Here is a 15,021-nt window from a genome sequence, read left to right as displayed (position 1 = left end):
GGGGCATTTTTTCTTATATGGCTATAGTAAAACCTTGTTAACACTCTAGAAAGAACATTTATTGTCGGATCATCATGAAACTTGGTCAGAAGATTCATCCTGATGATATCTTGGATGAGTTCGAAAATGGTTTTGGTTGCTTATAAAACATGGCCACCAGGGGGTGGGGCATTTTTCCTTATATGGCTATATATATGGCTATAGTAAAACCTTGTTATCACTGTAGAGGCCACATTTATTGTCCAGTCTTCATGAAATTTGGTCAGAAGATTGGTCTCAATGATGTCTTGGATTAGTTTGAAAATAATTATGTTTGCTTGAAAAACATGGCTTCCAAGGGGCAGGGGCAATTTTCCTTATATGGCTAAAGTAAAATCTTGTTAACACATTTAATGTCTGATCTTCATGAAACTTGGTCAGAAGATTCATCCTGATAATATCTTGGATGAGTTAAAAAATGATGCCGGTTGGTTGAAAAACATGGCTGCCAGGGGGCGGGGCATTTTTCCTTATATGGCTATAGTAAAACCTTGTTAACACTCTAGAGGCCACATTTATTTTCTGATCATCATGAAACTTGGTCAGAAGATTTGTCCCAATAATATCATGTTATCTCAGGTGAGCGACTTCGGGCCTTTCAGACCCTCTTGTTTAAATTGTATTCTTGTTTTTTCACAGGAGATTTTTAGTTCAAATGTTTAAATTTATCAATATTAAGCATTCAAAGCATTTAATGACAAGCTTCAATACATGCCAAAATCTGTTGGACGGCCCCTTTAATATCAATTACATGTACACGTTATGTACCACCATAAATATGATGGAATTCCCCACCTTCAAAACTAAGTCCCATAACCATGTACATCAACATAATTTTGATTTTATTGTCATTTTAATGGGAGGACTCAAGATCGTTTATTGGATGGACTGTTAAAATACTTAATCCCTAATCCATTACATACAGTTTGGTTGCTGTGCAGGTAGTTCTGAATGAGTTGGAAGCTAGAACTAATATGAATGATGAAAATGTACATTGCAAATTAAAACGGGTTTTATTATTTAGTAAAATAATATATAACAAAGAAAACATATTAAGATACATGAGAAGTTGCGTTTAGTATATATTCATAAAGGCGTCAAAATAATTATGTTATGTGATGATAAATGTTTTTTTACAGTTGGTGGAGTCTAACCCTGTTCTTGTTTGCGTTAATAACAACGTTATATTATTTATGCACAACAACACATGTTTTGCAAAAAACCTTACGCAGTTTAAGTGTAAAAACTGCGTAAGATGGTCATTTATTTCAGGTAAAATTAACAAGTTATTTCAAGAAGATATTTCTGCTTGAGTCCCAAGAACTGTCAGTTATAAAATCAATGCAACAACATTGTTTCAGCAAATTTGTCATCATATTTCGCGATGTTGCTTAAACACTGTCGTAAATTACGATGTGACGTTTGTTGAAAGTTTTATTTGTATTTTTTAGGATTGAAAGAAATAACGCTTCTTCAAAAATGGATCACGAAATGTCCAATGACTACAACCCAAACTTTATGATTCAAGACTTGCAATTTCGCTTCTATACCACCCAGGAAATCAAGGCTTTGAGTGTGAAGGAAATCACAAACACAGAAACATTCGACAATCTTAATCATCCAACAGTTGGTGGCTTGTATGATTCTTCACTTGGTAAGACACAGTCATACAGAAATTCCCAAAAGTGCCAAACCATCGGACTTGACTGATGTTTTTAAAACGGGTCCGATTCCGGTCCGATTGAAAATGCAATATTGTCTGTCCGAATGTCCGATAAATAATTAAAGCTCAAAAATGATTTTTTGTCATAGAATTAAAACCTGAAAATAAAAGAGAGCTCAAATGAAACATGAGAATTAAAAATCAAGTCCTATTATTGTCAGGGCTCGAATTTATCTTTTCTTTCTACAAGCAAAACATTGCGAGCAGCTTAAATACCAGCTCGCAAAATCAAAAACATTCTCGCAAATTTTGCTGGAAACATAAATAAAACAAGTTTGGACATAGGTTTAGTACTATTAAAACTAAATAAAATATGACATCAACCACAAGTTTTGGTGTTATATATGAAGTTCTTTTTCCCACTTTTTCACTGTTTTCGTGGAAGAATTTAATTCCGTTTTTTTTCTCTCAACTCAACGGTTAACTTTGCTTTATATTTCGTATTGTTATTTCAATCTGTGGGCAAAAAGAAACTAGTTATTTTTTGCTTCGACAGCATGACTGTTCAGGTTTTTTGTCTTTTATAGTGAACATGTGTGGATAATCGACTGTTTCATATTCTTTGTACCAATACCAACCGCATATATGTACTATAAGTATACCAGTCTACATACAAAGTGCAAGCTTCCACATATGGGTATTCGGACGTTCTATTAATTGACCTGTGGTTTAGCGTTCAAAACGTCGAGCGCATTTAGCAATGTAAGTCTTTTTTTCACTATTTCTTCACTCGCAAAAAAATTCTAGTGGCTTAAAACTTAACTCGCAATCGGTATTCTTCACTCGCATTTTGCGAGTGTGCGAGTGTTAATTTCGAGCCCTGATTGTTAACATTCATGAATTATTTCTGCGCATCCAACACTTCCTCTTATGAGAGTTAATGAAAAACGTTTTACGGTTATTTGAAAACACGTAATGCAACTCAGATCGTTGTAATTAGGGTTTAAACAGTTCATTTCCAATCAAATGCATGCTTAATAGTGGATTATCATTGATTTATACTACATGTATATATCTTTGTGGGCAGTTTGTTGACATATGTAGTCTAATTCTGAGTTTTCATATAATTTCGTGACTGGGAATTATTTGTCTTTGAAAGTTTCTAAATACTGATAATTGCTTTGTGCCTTTAAGTTTTAGTCCAGTGTTTTTTTCAGTTTTGGGAGAAGGGGGTCGGGTCTCCTGAAAGGGGCCGGAAAATTCGCGCGTAAATGGGGAAAAGGGGGAAAATTCTATGCTTAGCTAGTAACAGTACAAAATCAAGTTTTAACACTATAATTCACCATACAGAAGGAGAAAAACATAATTCAAAATCTTGTATTCATTAACATGTTATGTTCATGTTCAAAGTTAAACATTTCTGGGCTTTTCAGCGAATTTATCAATTATTCTGGTGACCTCCTCTTCACCAAGTCTCTCCGTGTGCAGAGAAAGACTGATCAGGGACTTCAGTGTAGCTTCCCCAAGCCTGTTTCTCTGTGGCGTGCAAAGCAGGTTGAGCAAACTAAACAGTCTTTCAACACTCTCTTGACCGGAGGTTTCTGGCGTTTCACTGCCGGCATTTGAAGAAGACTGACTTTTAAGTTGTACTTGTTTGAAAAGAATATCAATTTATTTTTAAGTTAAAACAGATTTGTCAATTTTTTTACGATAGCTTTTGTTGTTGTGGGACATGTTGGAATACGTATGGTTTGCATTGGATGTCGTAAAGCGAAAGTCGTGATAGTGAACTATGTACGGTTTGTGGTAAAGGCTTAAATAAAGTAAACACACGGATGCAGTTAGGGAAAATTGTAGTAAATTCATAAGGAAAGACATATTTAAATGAGGTATTGATTAAAATTGAATAACACTTCCGAGAGGGTAATTTTAAAAATATTTTGGGGAAAAATATATACTCTAAAGATGGGGGAATGGGGCCGAATAATGCCGAATATTTCATCCACAAAAAAAAAACTGTTGTCTATTACATTATGTCATTGATATCCTGAATGTGTTATATTGTTATGCCACCTTTCAAAGAAAAGGGGGCATATAGTGATCGGACTGTCCGTCTGTCTGTCCGCCTTTCCGTCACAATTTGCGTTTAGGTTTCGAAAAATGCTCATAACTTCTATGTCCCTTGAGATTTAACCTTCATATTTGGTATGCATGTGTATATGGACAAGGCCTTTCCATACGCACAAATTTTTTTACCTCTGTGACCTTGACCTTGAACTTAGGGTCCGCGTTTAGGTTTCGAAATCTGCGTTTAGGTTTCAAAAGTCCCTTGAGATATAACCTTCATATTTGGTATGCATGTGTATATGGACAAGGCCTTTTCATACGCACACAAATTTTTACCCCTGTGACATTGACCTTGAAGATAGGGTCCGGGTTTAGGTTTCGAAATCTGCGTTTAGGTTTCGAAAAATGCTCATTCCTTCTATGTCCTTTGAGATATAACCTTCATATTTGGTATGCATGTGTATATGGACAAGGCCTTTCCATACGCACACATTTTTTTACCCCTGTGACCTTGAACTTAGGGTCCGCGTTTAGGTTTCGAAATCTGCGTTTAGGTTTCCAATAATGCTCATAACTTCTATGTCCCTTGACATATAACCTTCATATTTGGTATGCATGTGTATATGGACAAGGCCTTTCCATACGCACACAAATTTTTACCCCTGTGACCTTGACGTTGAAGATAGGGTCCGCGTTTAGGTTTCGAAATCTACGTTTAGGGTTTGAAAAATGCTCATAACTTCTATGTCCCTTGAGATATAACCTTCATATTTAGTATGCATGTGTATATGGACAAGGCTTTTCAATACGCACACAAATTTTGATCCCTTTGACCTTGACCTTGAACTTAGGGTCCGCGTTGAGGTTTCGAAATCTGCGTTTAGGTTTCGAAAAAAGCTCATAACTTCTATCAAGCGTTTATATGGGGCATAAGTCATCCTATGATGACAGCTCTTTTTTTAGTAACTGCATTGATTCCTAACAAATATAAATTATATTTTTTTAGTTAAAATAATATATTTACATTCTTCAGTCACTGCCACACTGAACTATTAGTATCTGAAAACATTAGTTTTAACAGTAATTTGCATACCAGTATACAATTATTGAATTTTCAATTGTGGAACTGCATTGCTTTAAACTAATTTTGTGTTTATTTTTTTATGCCCCCTTTCAAAGAAAAGGGGGCATATAGTGATCGGACTGTCCGTCTGTCTGTCTGTCCGTCTTTCCGTCACACTTTGCGTTTAGGTTTCGAAAAATGCTCATCAACTTCTATGTCCCTTGAGATATAACCTTCATATTTGGTATGCATGTGTATATGGACAAGGCCTTTCCATTAGCACAAAATTTTTTACCCCTGTGAACTTGACCTTGAACTTAGGGTCCGCGTTTAGGTTTCAAAATCTGCGTTTAGGTTTCAAAAAATGCTCATAACTTCTATGTCCCTTGAGATATAACCTTTATATTTGGTATGCATGTGTATATGGACAAGGCCTTTCCATACGCACACAAATTTTTACCCCTGTGACCTTGACCTTGAACTTAGGGTCCGCGTTTAGGTTTCGAAATCTGCGTTTAGGTTTCGAAAGATGCTCATAACTTCTATGTCCATTGAGATATAACCTTCGTATTTGGTTTGCATGTGTATATGGACAAGGCTTTTCCATACGCACACAAATTTTTACCCCTGTGACCTTGACCTTGAAGATAAGGTCCGCATTTAGGTTTCGAAATCTGCGTTTAGGTTTTGAAAAATGCTCATAAATTCTATGTCCCTTGAGATATAACCTTCATATTTGGTATGCATGTGTATATGGACAAGGCCTTTCCATACGCACACAAATTTTGACTCCTGTGACCTTGACAGGGTTGCCACTTAACTTTTTTTCAAGGTCAGTGAAAAGTCGGGGAATTAAAAAAAAAGGTCAGTGTAAAAATGAAATTTCAGAAAAGTCAGTGAAAAGTAAGGGAAAACTAAAATTTTGGGTCGATGCATAAGTTATTTAGTGGCTATGGCAGTTTTCAGGTATCATTTGTTTTAGTAGATTCAACAGTATATTTATTATTTGAAATGTTTTGACTATTTCTATGTACAGAAACATTAACATGTGTAAAGCATGTTCAAAAATGTAAATTTATCTTCTTTTTTATCTTTGATTAATGTTTTGTATCCTTGAAGGCTGTAAGGCTTTGCAACCCTTGCGCCCAGAGCTGATTAATTCTATATTTTATGCTTTGCAGGATCATTAAAGATGACAGCATGACAGAGCTATACTAACTTTGGTTATTTGTTTCAGTTATCAAAAAGACCTGCTTCTGCTCCTAATTGCATTATTTTCATGTACATGTATTAACCTACCATATATCACAGATCAAAAATTTATGTTCTCTTCTAATTTCAGATTTAATATAATGTATACATAGATAGACATATTGCCTGCATGAGTTAAAAGACATTATTAAATGATTGTTGGCTCAAAGACCCTGAGTTTTCATCATGGGTTGGCCAAAACTCTAAAAATGAAAACAAAGCACGCTGTCTTATATGTGGTGGTGGTTCCTTTTCCCTAGAAAAGATGGGAAAACAAGCTATAAGGAGTCATGCCAAAGGCAAAAAGCAAATAGGTGTTGTGCTACTACTGTATTGCCATAACTAACATCACATGTATCTACCTATAGAAGTATGTTTTGTTCATAGATTTTGTGACATAATCATATTATGTGGTGGTTGTACATGTATAACTTTTTTATCTTTGGTTTTGTGGTATTTACTATATAGCCTTGCATCATGCAGAGTTTAGTGTACAAGTAGTACTGCTTTGATATTTGTTAAATATTTTATGTTAAAGAATAAAATAAACATTAAATGGGTGGATTTGGTCGGCTGTATGGGGTGGAGGAGGCCAAATAGTCAGTGAAATTAGTCAGTGAAAGCCAAGATTTGGTCAGGGAAAAGTCAGTGAAAAGTCAGGGAATTTTTTATCATTAGGTTTTTGGCAACCCTGCTTGACCTTGAACTTGGGTCCGCATTAAGGTTTCGAAATCTGCGTTTAGGTTTCGAAAAAAGCTCATAACTTCTATCAAGAGTTTATAGCGGGCATAAGTCATCCTATGGTGACAGCTCTTGTTTCTTTTTAACACCTTGAGTGTGTTGTGAATGGTTAGTGTTCATTGTTCATTGTTGTGTTGTTTATTTTCCATTTCATTTTTCCAATTATCATTATGTCAATAAATGTGAGTCAGTGATGTGATGTTTCAGTCCTATGAATCCCAGTCCGGTACAAGTTTTTTAAGTCCACAGGACATTCGGTCCTTTTGCTTCCTTTTGGGAATGTCTGGTCATAGTCAAGTTAATTATACCAATCCATGCGAAAGACGTCGGACCTCCGATATTTCCGATAAAATTAACTGAGGTCTGGTATTATATCAGAAACTGTCAGAATATATAAAGGGATCTTTTCACGGTTTGGTAAACTGACAAAATTGAAAAAAGTTGTTTCAGATTCGCAAATTTTCGTTTTAGTTTTGATATTTGTGAGGAAACAGTATTACTGAACATTTACCATAGTCCAATATAGCCATTATATGTATCTTTTGACGATTTGAAAACCTAAAAATTATAAAGGGTTGCAACGCGAAACGATTGAATAATTTGGAGAGTTCTGTTGTTGTCGTTTGAATTTACGAAACTACGAGGATTGCTTATATAAGGTATAAAATACTTAATTTGTGTATACCCGGCGGAATAGCCGAGAGGGCTAATGCGTTTTTACTTCAGACTTACTCCAGGACTCCGGGGGTCACTGGTTCGAGCCCTGGTACCGGCTACTTTTTTTTCCTTTTTTAAATTTTATTCTTGATTTTTTACTGGAGCTTTTAAGATCCAATGTTTACATTTATCAATATAAAGCATTAAATGACAAACTTAAAAATATGCCAAAATCTGTGAAAAGGCCCCTTTAAATATTGTGAACATCGAAATAATAAAAATTAACTCTCTAAAAGGTATGCTCTATTGTCTGGTTAAAAAAAACAAGGTTTGGTAAATTTTGATGAGGTCCAGTTAATTTTAAAAGTTATCGGACCTTATAACCGGTAAAATTACTTTGTCTTTCTCATGGGTTGTAATACAAAGTTCGATTCCATGCAGCTTTAGTATGTGTGAAATGTGGTTATTAATAAACAGAGGCCTAATTAAAGACATATGTGTCTTGTTCAAATATTATCAAAATCAAGTTAGAATGATTTTCCCCAAACATTTTTGTGCTTACTGGCGAGCGCATTTTTGTTTAACATGTTATCTGAGATAGTGAGAAATCAAACATAATCCAATGCTTCAAGAAGAATTTACTGTACTATAGTTTTAGACCTGTGTATTTTCATTTAGGTCCAACGGAAGACAGGGATGTATGTAGTACATGCACTCAGTCTTTTCTACATTGCCCGGGTCACATGGGACACATCGAGCTGGCTCTTCCTGTATACAATCCCCTGCTTTTCACGACACTCTACCAGGTAAAACTGAGAGAAGTGGTATGATTATGTTTATTAAATGTAAAAAATGTTATGTTATGTTAGATGTATAAGCACAGTAGCAATTTATGTTGTCAGCCATGAAATTCGCAACTTTGACAAACTATTTCCACTTTCGCAAACATGGCAAGCCGCACCAAATCCCTTTGAATTGAAAATGTCTATAATTGCCATTTAATTGGCTGTAAAAACGGTTCCCAGACTGTTGACTTTACCAGGTTTGATGTTCAGATTGATAAACCTCAGGGAACATGAAATGTTTACATCAAAGATATTGATATATCTTCAAAAGGTATTCTATGTACTGTATGTTTCCCAGACTTGTATATTTGACCATTATAGCTATTATTTTGTTCGATCCACACACAGACATTGAAAGCAACCTGCTTCAACTGCCATCGCCTGGTTGTTGATCCGATACCAAGCGCCCTGTTCCTGTCCCAGTGCCGTCTCCTTGACGCCAGTCTTCTTGCCGAGGCAGCCATGTTGGGCGAGCGTTACGAAGACGAAGAGAAGAGTGAGGACCGCAAGAACCACAAGGAGGAGATCCTTGCGCTAACCGAGGAAATACTGAAATGTGAGCAGTTAACTCTTTCAGTGCTGGAACCGAATTTTGAAGGCCTTTGCAAATAGTTTGGATCCAGATGAGATGCCACAGAACGTGGTGTCTCATCAGGATCCAAACTGTTGGCTTTTCTGATAGTATTCTTTGAAAAAAAATCGAAGAAAATGCTAATTTGAGAAATTCAGCAGACAACATTTTAGCAGACGACAAATTTCTCAGCATGCCAAGGGTTAAACGGGTTTTATGCATGTGCATAAAGTGTCATCCCAGATTACCCTATTGCTGTATTAACAATTTGGTTAATAGAGGCTGTATTAGAAACTTCACATTTTGATTGATATTTTAAAACTATTCACAAACAAATGATATCTTATAATGTAATTGTAAAAATGAAGTTGTTTACTTAAAATTCATTAATATCTGTGGAAATTCATGTTTGTTTGAATTGTCAGTACTGCACGGAGACAATATTGATCTGTTGACATGTAAATATCTGACCTGTACTCGACCTCCACTACAGTCAAGAGTTATTGGAGCCGCATTTTGGGAAAACTTGGCTTAATTCATGTGCATGTGAGTAAAGTGTTGTCCCAGATTAGCCTTTGTAGTCTGCTAATGGTTTTTTGTTTAAATGAGGTGTCTTCATTACAATAATCAAGTTTAGGCAGAAAGTGTCATCCCTGATTAGCCTGTGCACAGACTTATCTTGGACAACTGGTTATGCAAAGGCTTATCTTGGACAACTGTTTGTGCACAGGCTTATCTTGGACAACTGTTTGTGCACAGGCTTATCTTGGACAACTGTTTATGCACAGGCTTATCTTGGGCAACTGTTTGTGAACAAGCTTATCTTGGACAACTGTTTGTGCACAGGCTTATCTTGGACAACTGTTTGTGCGCAGGCTTATCTTGGACAACTGTTTGTGCGCAGGCTTATCTTGGACAACTGTTTGTGCACAGGCTTATCTTGGACAACTGTTTGTGCAAAGGCTTATCTTGGACAACTGGTTATGCAAAGGCTTATCTTGGACAACTGTTTGTGCATAGGCTTATCTTGGACAACTGTTTGTGCACAGGCTTATCTTGGACAACTGTTTGTGCAAAGGCTTATCTTGGACAACTGTTTGTGCACAGACTTATCTTGGACAACTGTTTGTGCACAGGCTTATCTTGGACAACTGTTCATGCACATTCTTATCTTGGACAACTGTTTATGCACAGGCTTATCTTGGACAAATGTTTGTGTACAGGCTTATCTTGGACAACTGTTTATGCACAGGCTTATCTTGGACAACTGTTTGTGCACAGGCTTATCTTGGGCAACTGTTTGTGCACAGGCTTATCTTGAACAACTGTTTGTGCACAGGCTTATCTTGGACAACTGTTTGTGCACAGGCTTTTCTTGGACAACTGTTTATGCAAAGGCTTATCTTGGACAACTATCTGTGCACAGGCTTATCTTGGACAACTGTTTGTGCACAGGCTTATCTTGGACAACTGTTTGTGAACAAGCTTATCTTGGACAACTGTTTGTGCACAAGCTTATCTTGGACAACTGTTTGTGAACAAGATTATCTTGGACAACTGTTTGTGCACAGGCTTATCTTGGACAACTATCTGTGCACAGGCTTATCTTGGACAACTGTTTGTGAACAAGCTTATCTTGGACAACTGTTTGTGCACAGGCTTATCTTGGACAACTGTTTGTGCGCAGGCTTATCTTGGACAACTGTTTGTGCACAGGCTTATCTTGGACAACTGTTTGTGCAAAGGCTTATCTTGGACAACTGTTTGTGCAAAGGCTTATCTTTGACAACTGTTTATGCATATGCTTATCTTGGACAACTGGTTATGCACAGGCTTATCTTGGACAACTGTTTGTGCACAGGCTTATCTTGGACAACTGTTTATGCACATGCTAATCTTGGACAACTGTTTGTGCACAGGCTTATCTTGGACAACTGTTTATGCACATGCTAATCTTGGACAACTGTTTCAGCACAGGCTTATTTTAGACAACTGTTTATGCACATGCTTATCTTGGACAACTGTTTATGCAAAGGCTTATCTTGGACAACTGTTTATGCACATGCTAATCTTGGACAACTGTTTGTGCACATGCATTAAGCCCAGTTTTCCCAGAACGAGACTCATAGGTTCTGCCGTACAGTTCATTCACAGCATAAAAAAGACCTAGGACCTGATGAGACGGGTATAAAGAACATCCTGGCCCTTCGTCAGCATATTCACAAGCAGCTGATTAAAGTACGCTTTAAAAGATCGGGAAAGTGCGTACACTGTTCAACAAAACTGAAATCCCTACGGCAGGAGGACCACTCCAAGATCTACCTGGTGGGCCGTCTCTCAAAATTGAACAAATCTGAGTAAGAATGTCATTTTACAACAAAAACTGTATTTTTGTGTGATATTAAACACATTTGAATACGACATTTGCATTTGTTGCAATTTTCATGAAAATATAACTGTGATTAATATAGAGCTATGTATAATATGCTTTTCAATGAATTGTAGATTTGTATTGGTGAAAGGAAATTCAATCTTTGTGGAAATATTCTTTTTGTTTGTTTCACAGTTGTGAACATACCACAAAAAGGGCAATCTTTTTCTATCACCAACATTGTTCTTCCTTGGGAAGTTTTTCCATAGCCAGATAAAAATGCATGTAGGATATTCACAAGCCCATGCTTAACAAAAATTACTTTCATACCAATAAACAAACTGTAATTAATTTAAAATATAAAGACGCACCACATTTTACACTCTTCCTACATTGCTTAACATAAATATTATATGTTTTGCTAAAAAAATGTGCTTCTCTTAATTAAAAGTGAGACCACATTCAGTGGCAGCAATAATAAAGATGATGATGAAGATGAGGACGATGCTGGTGAAAACTCTGATAGTAATTATGGACCAGTCAGGAAGAAACAAAAGACAGGAAGAGCTAAGGTAGTACATATATGTATGAGAAATATACATAAGAAATGTATAAATTACTAACAGTGTTGGATGGTTACATAGATTGAAGAGCAAAACAAAAGCTGTGTTGTCATTAACATGGGTAAAACCCTTTTTAATGTCAACAAGCTTTGATTTTCTGTGTCATTTACCACTTGTTTGCAATATTTATATAGCAATGTTTTTTCACATTTTTTTCTAACAAATACTTCTTACAATACTTATTGAGAATTATGTTTTCAATGTCATATTAACTAAGGGCAAATATAAGCTGCACATGGAAATAAACTTAAATATTGCATTTTACTTAAAAAAAATAATTTGGAAACGAAAAATTGGGAATTTTAGGCAGTCACTTTGGAAAAAATGCATTCATTTTGACACTGGAAAAGGGGGCCAAATAAGAATCCCAAAGAGTGAAAAAACAACAACACTGAATAAGCACCATACATTTGGTCAAAGTTAGTTTTCTTTGTAATATAATACACTTCTCATATGGTTGCTTGTTGAACAATCAAAGCTGTTATTCTGACTATGAAATGCTTGTCAATCAATGATTGACTTAACAAATTTAAGAGCTGATATTATAAATGTTATCACATTAGTGCATGCTATAAGTTGTTTACTTTTAATTTCTTGACAAAACACTGTTAGACCAACAGAAGAAAGGATATTCTCTCCTCCTGATTTAAATCTAGTCAGAAAATAAAAAGGAAAACAGGGATAAAACATGCCACCTGTATTCAGGGTATCGATACATTTTCAGAGCGTTATCAAGCTGGCCGGGGGAAATGTAACCTTGCTGACTGCCCTCAAGGTCAGATCACACCTGCGCTCGGTTTATCAAGCGGACAAAGACGTGCTATGTGAGGCGTATCCAGTGTTAAAGTCTACAGCCTGCGAGTTCCCTACTGACATTTTCTTCCTAGAGGCTGTTGCTGTGCCACCAACAAAATTCCGTCCAGTATGTGAAATATTAATTGAATAGAGAAAATAAATGTGGTTAGTGTTACTTAAAATGTTTGCAATTTAAAAAGCAATTTTTTTAACTTGTGTATTATTCAGAGCTTTATTTAGCACTTTACCACTAAGATACATATTTTCACGCATTTGTAGTCTCTTAGAAAGTGACATTTAATTAAAGACCTTTCTTACTATATCAGGTTCTCAATAACTTTTGAGCCCACAGGCCAAAATGTGAAACCAACAGGCCTTCTAGGGGGGATTCGGGCTCCCCCTGAAATTTTCTTAATTGAGCACTTGATTTCCTGCATTTTGGGCCATTTAAGGGCTATTTTAATGGTCAACAAGGCAATAACATTTGAGCATTTTTATGTGCATTTTATGAATTTTAGCTTTTTTAACTAACAACAGATAAATGAAAAAAAACTCTTTATTACTTTTGTAAAATTTTAACTCGCATAAATTGATAAAATGCGATTTTTCACAAATAAAGTGTATCATAATTCAGACAAATACGACTTTCGGATACGAAATTGCACTCGATTTTTAGGGTCAATTTTTACGATTTTGACATGGGGTTTTTGCACAAGGTTCCAATTGGGACATTTTATTCTGATAAGGAAAAAACTTCGATTTTGGATTGGGAATGGCGCCTAAATTCGGCCCTACAGAAATGGGGAAAAGGCCTGATTGTCCTTTTACCATGCATCTTTTGTGTGACACTTCTAGTTTGAAACGTAACTGAATTAAAACAAACTTTCACAACAACAAAAACTTTGCATTAACACAAAGAATGCAAGCAATCAGGAACAAAAATTCACCATTTGATGAAAAGAACGTCAAAATATTTGACTGGTTTTTTACCGATTCCAATTTGCGCCTTTTCATTGTTATTGTTGTAATGCATTAAGGGAAATAATCAATCGACGTCTTTGCTTAATTCAAAAAGGAGCAAAATTACCGAAAAGACACGCACATTTCGAAAAGTCAATTGCCAATTTTCCGAATCTGAGCAGTTTTCAACCGGCCAAAATCTGATTTCAAACGGCCGATTTGGCCGGCGACCGGCTCTTATTGAGAACCCTGTATATTCAAGTTTTAAAGGCTTCATTTCCAACCCTTAGATACTGATGAGCAGCAAACAGATCAGGTTTTATGCTGGTTGCAAAAGCCATTTTTACTTTACTTCTTATGAGGGAAAGGGTAAGACCCTAGTGGTTTGTTAATCACCCTGGTATCTTTTATCAAAATATTAATTTCTTTGATCACTTTGAATAAGTCTTCATTCTACAGATACCAACAAATTTCCTACACATTGTGTGTACTTGACTGCAGATTTCTGAGATGCGAGATCAAAAGTATGAGCACCCACAGACCAGTAACTTGATCGCAATAGTCAGGGAAAACAGCCTTGTGAGTGACATTCTCTGGGAGACGGAGAAAGTGTCTGCAGACAAGGTGGTCGACCCTGGCAGTTTCTCTGTGAGTATAGGAGCCTTGTTCTGGGAAAACAGGGCTTAATGCATGTGTGTAATTTGTCATCAATGATTAGCTTGTGCAGTTTGCTTAAACTGCATTTTTGTTTAGAAGTGACTTCCTTTAAACAAAGAATTCCATAAAAGCAGAAAGTGTAGTCCCTGATAAGATGGATTGCACAGGCTGATATCTGGGACGACACTGTACGCACATGCATTAAGCCCAGTTTTCTGGATTGCACAGGCTAATCTGGGATGACACTGTACGCACATGCATTAAGCCCAGTTTTCTTGATTGCACAGGCTAATCTGGGATGACACTGTATGCACATGCATTTAAGTCCAATTTACCAAGAACAAGGCCCATATTATAGTTAGTGATTGTTCACCAATTATTGTTTGGATGTTGTTTAGCATGACATATGAATTTTCCCCACAAATTCTTTCAATGAGGAATTTAAAGTGTTTTTCTAGTGCCTGCTAAAAATAAATGGAAACAAGTATTTCATTTGCAATGTTATTACAAAGGAAATTCAGTATAAGAAACATAATTGATTGATTATTAAAAAAATAACAACATTGAAATGTTAACACATTTAATGAAAAAAATACACTTAAAACATTCCCAAGCTTTGAACTCTTGTTTTAACAAAGATTCAATTTTTATTATGCCCCCCTTCGAAGAAGAGGGGGTATATTGCTTTGCTCATGTCGGTCTGTCGGTCGGTCTGTCG

The 15,021-nt window shown here is 36.1% G+C and overlaps 1 protein-coding gene across 10 annotated transcripts in view; it reads left to right on the top strand.

Annotated features, from left to right (window-relative positions):
- LOC127849614 (DNA-directed RNA polymerase I subunit RPA1-like) overlaps nt 1–15,021 on the top strand; it is a 110,272-nt gene that overhangs the window by 44,902 nt on the left and 50,349 nt on the right. For 4 of the 10 annotated variants that reach the window (XM_052382349.1, XM_052382345.1, XM_052382350.1 and 1 more), the window contains exons 2-8: nt 1,491–1,693; nt 8,160–8,287; nt 8,675–8,882; nt 11,041–11,254; nt 11,720–11,840; nt 12,616–12,813; nt 14,148–14,294. In XM_052382349.1, coding sequence (XP_052238309.1) covers nt 1,519–1,693; nt 8,160–8,287; nt 8,675–8,882; nt 11,041–11,254; nt 11,720–11,840; nt 12,616–12,813; nt 14,148–14,294 — 1,191 coding nt within the window. In that variant the 5' untranslated portion in view covers nt 1,491–1,518. Of the gene's footprint in view, nt 1–1,223; nt 1,312–1,490; nt 1,694–8,159; nt 8,288–8,674; nt 8,883–11,040; nt 11,255–11,719; nt 11,841–12,615; nt 12,814–14,147; nt 14,295–15,021 lie in introns of those variants that run through there. The other 6 variants (XM_052382352.1, XM_052382346.1, XM_052382354.1 and 3 more) reach the window with 3 other exon arrangements.

The sequence above is a fragment of the Dreissena polymorpha genome, chromosome 11 (genome assembly GCF_020536995.1).
Source record: "Dreissena polymorpha isolate Duluth1 chromosome 11, UMN_Dpol_1.0, whole genome shotgun sequence".
NCBI classification, from domain to species: Eukaryota; Metazoa; Mollusca; class Bivalvia; order Myida; family Dreissenidae; genus Dreissena; species Dreissena polymorpha.
Note: the sequence above shows the minus strand (reverse complement) of the source record. Positions and strands in the feature narration are given on the sequence as shown.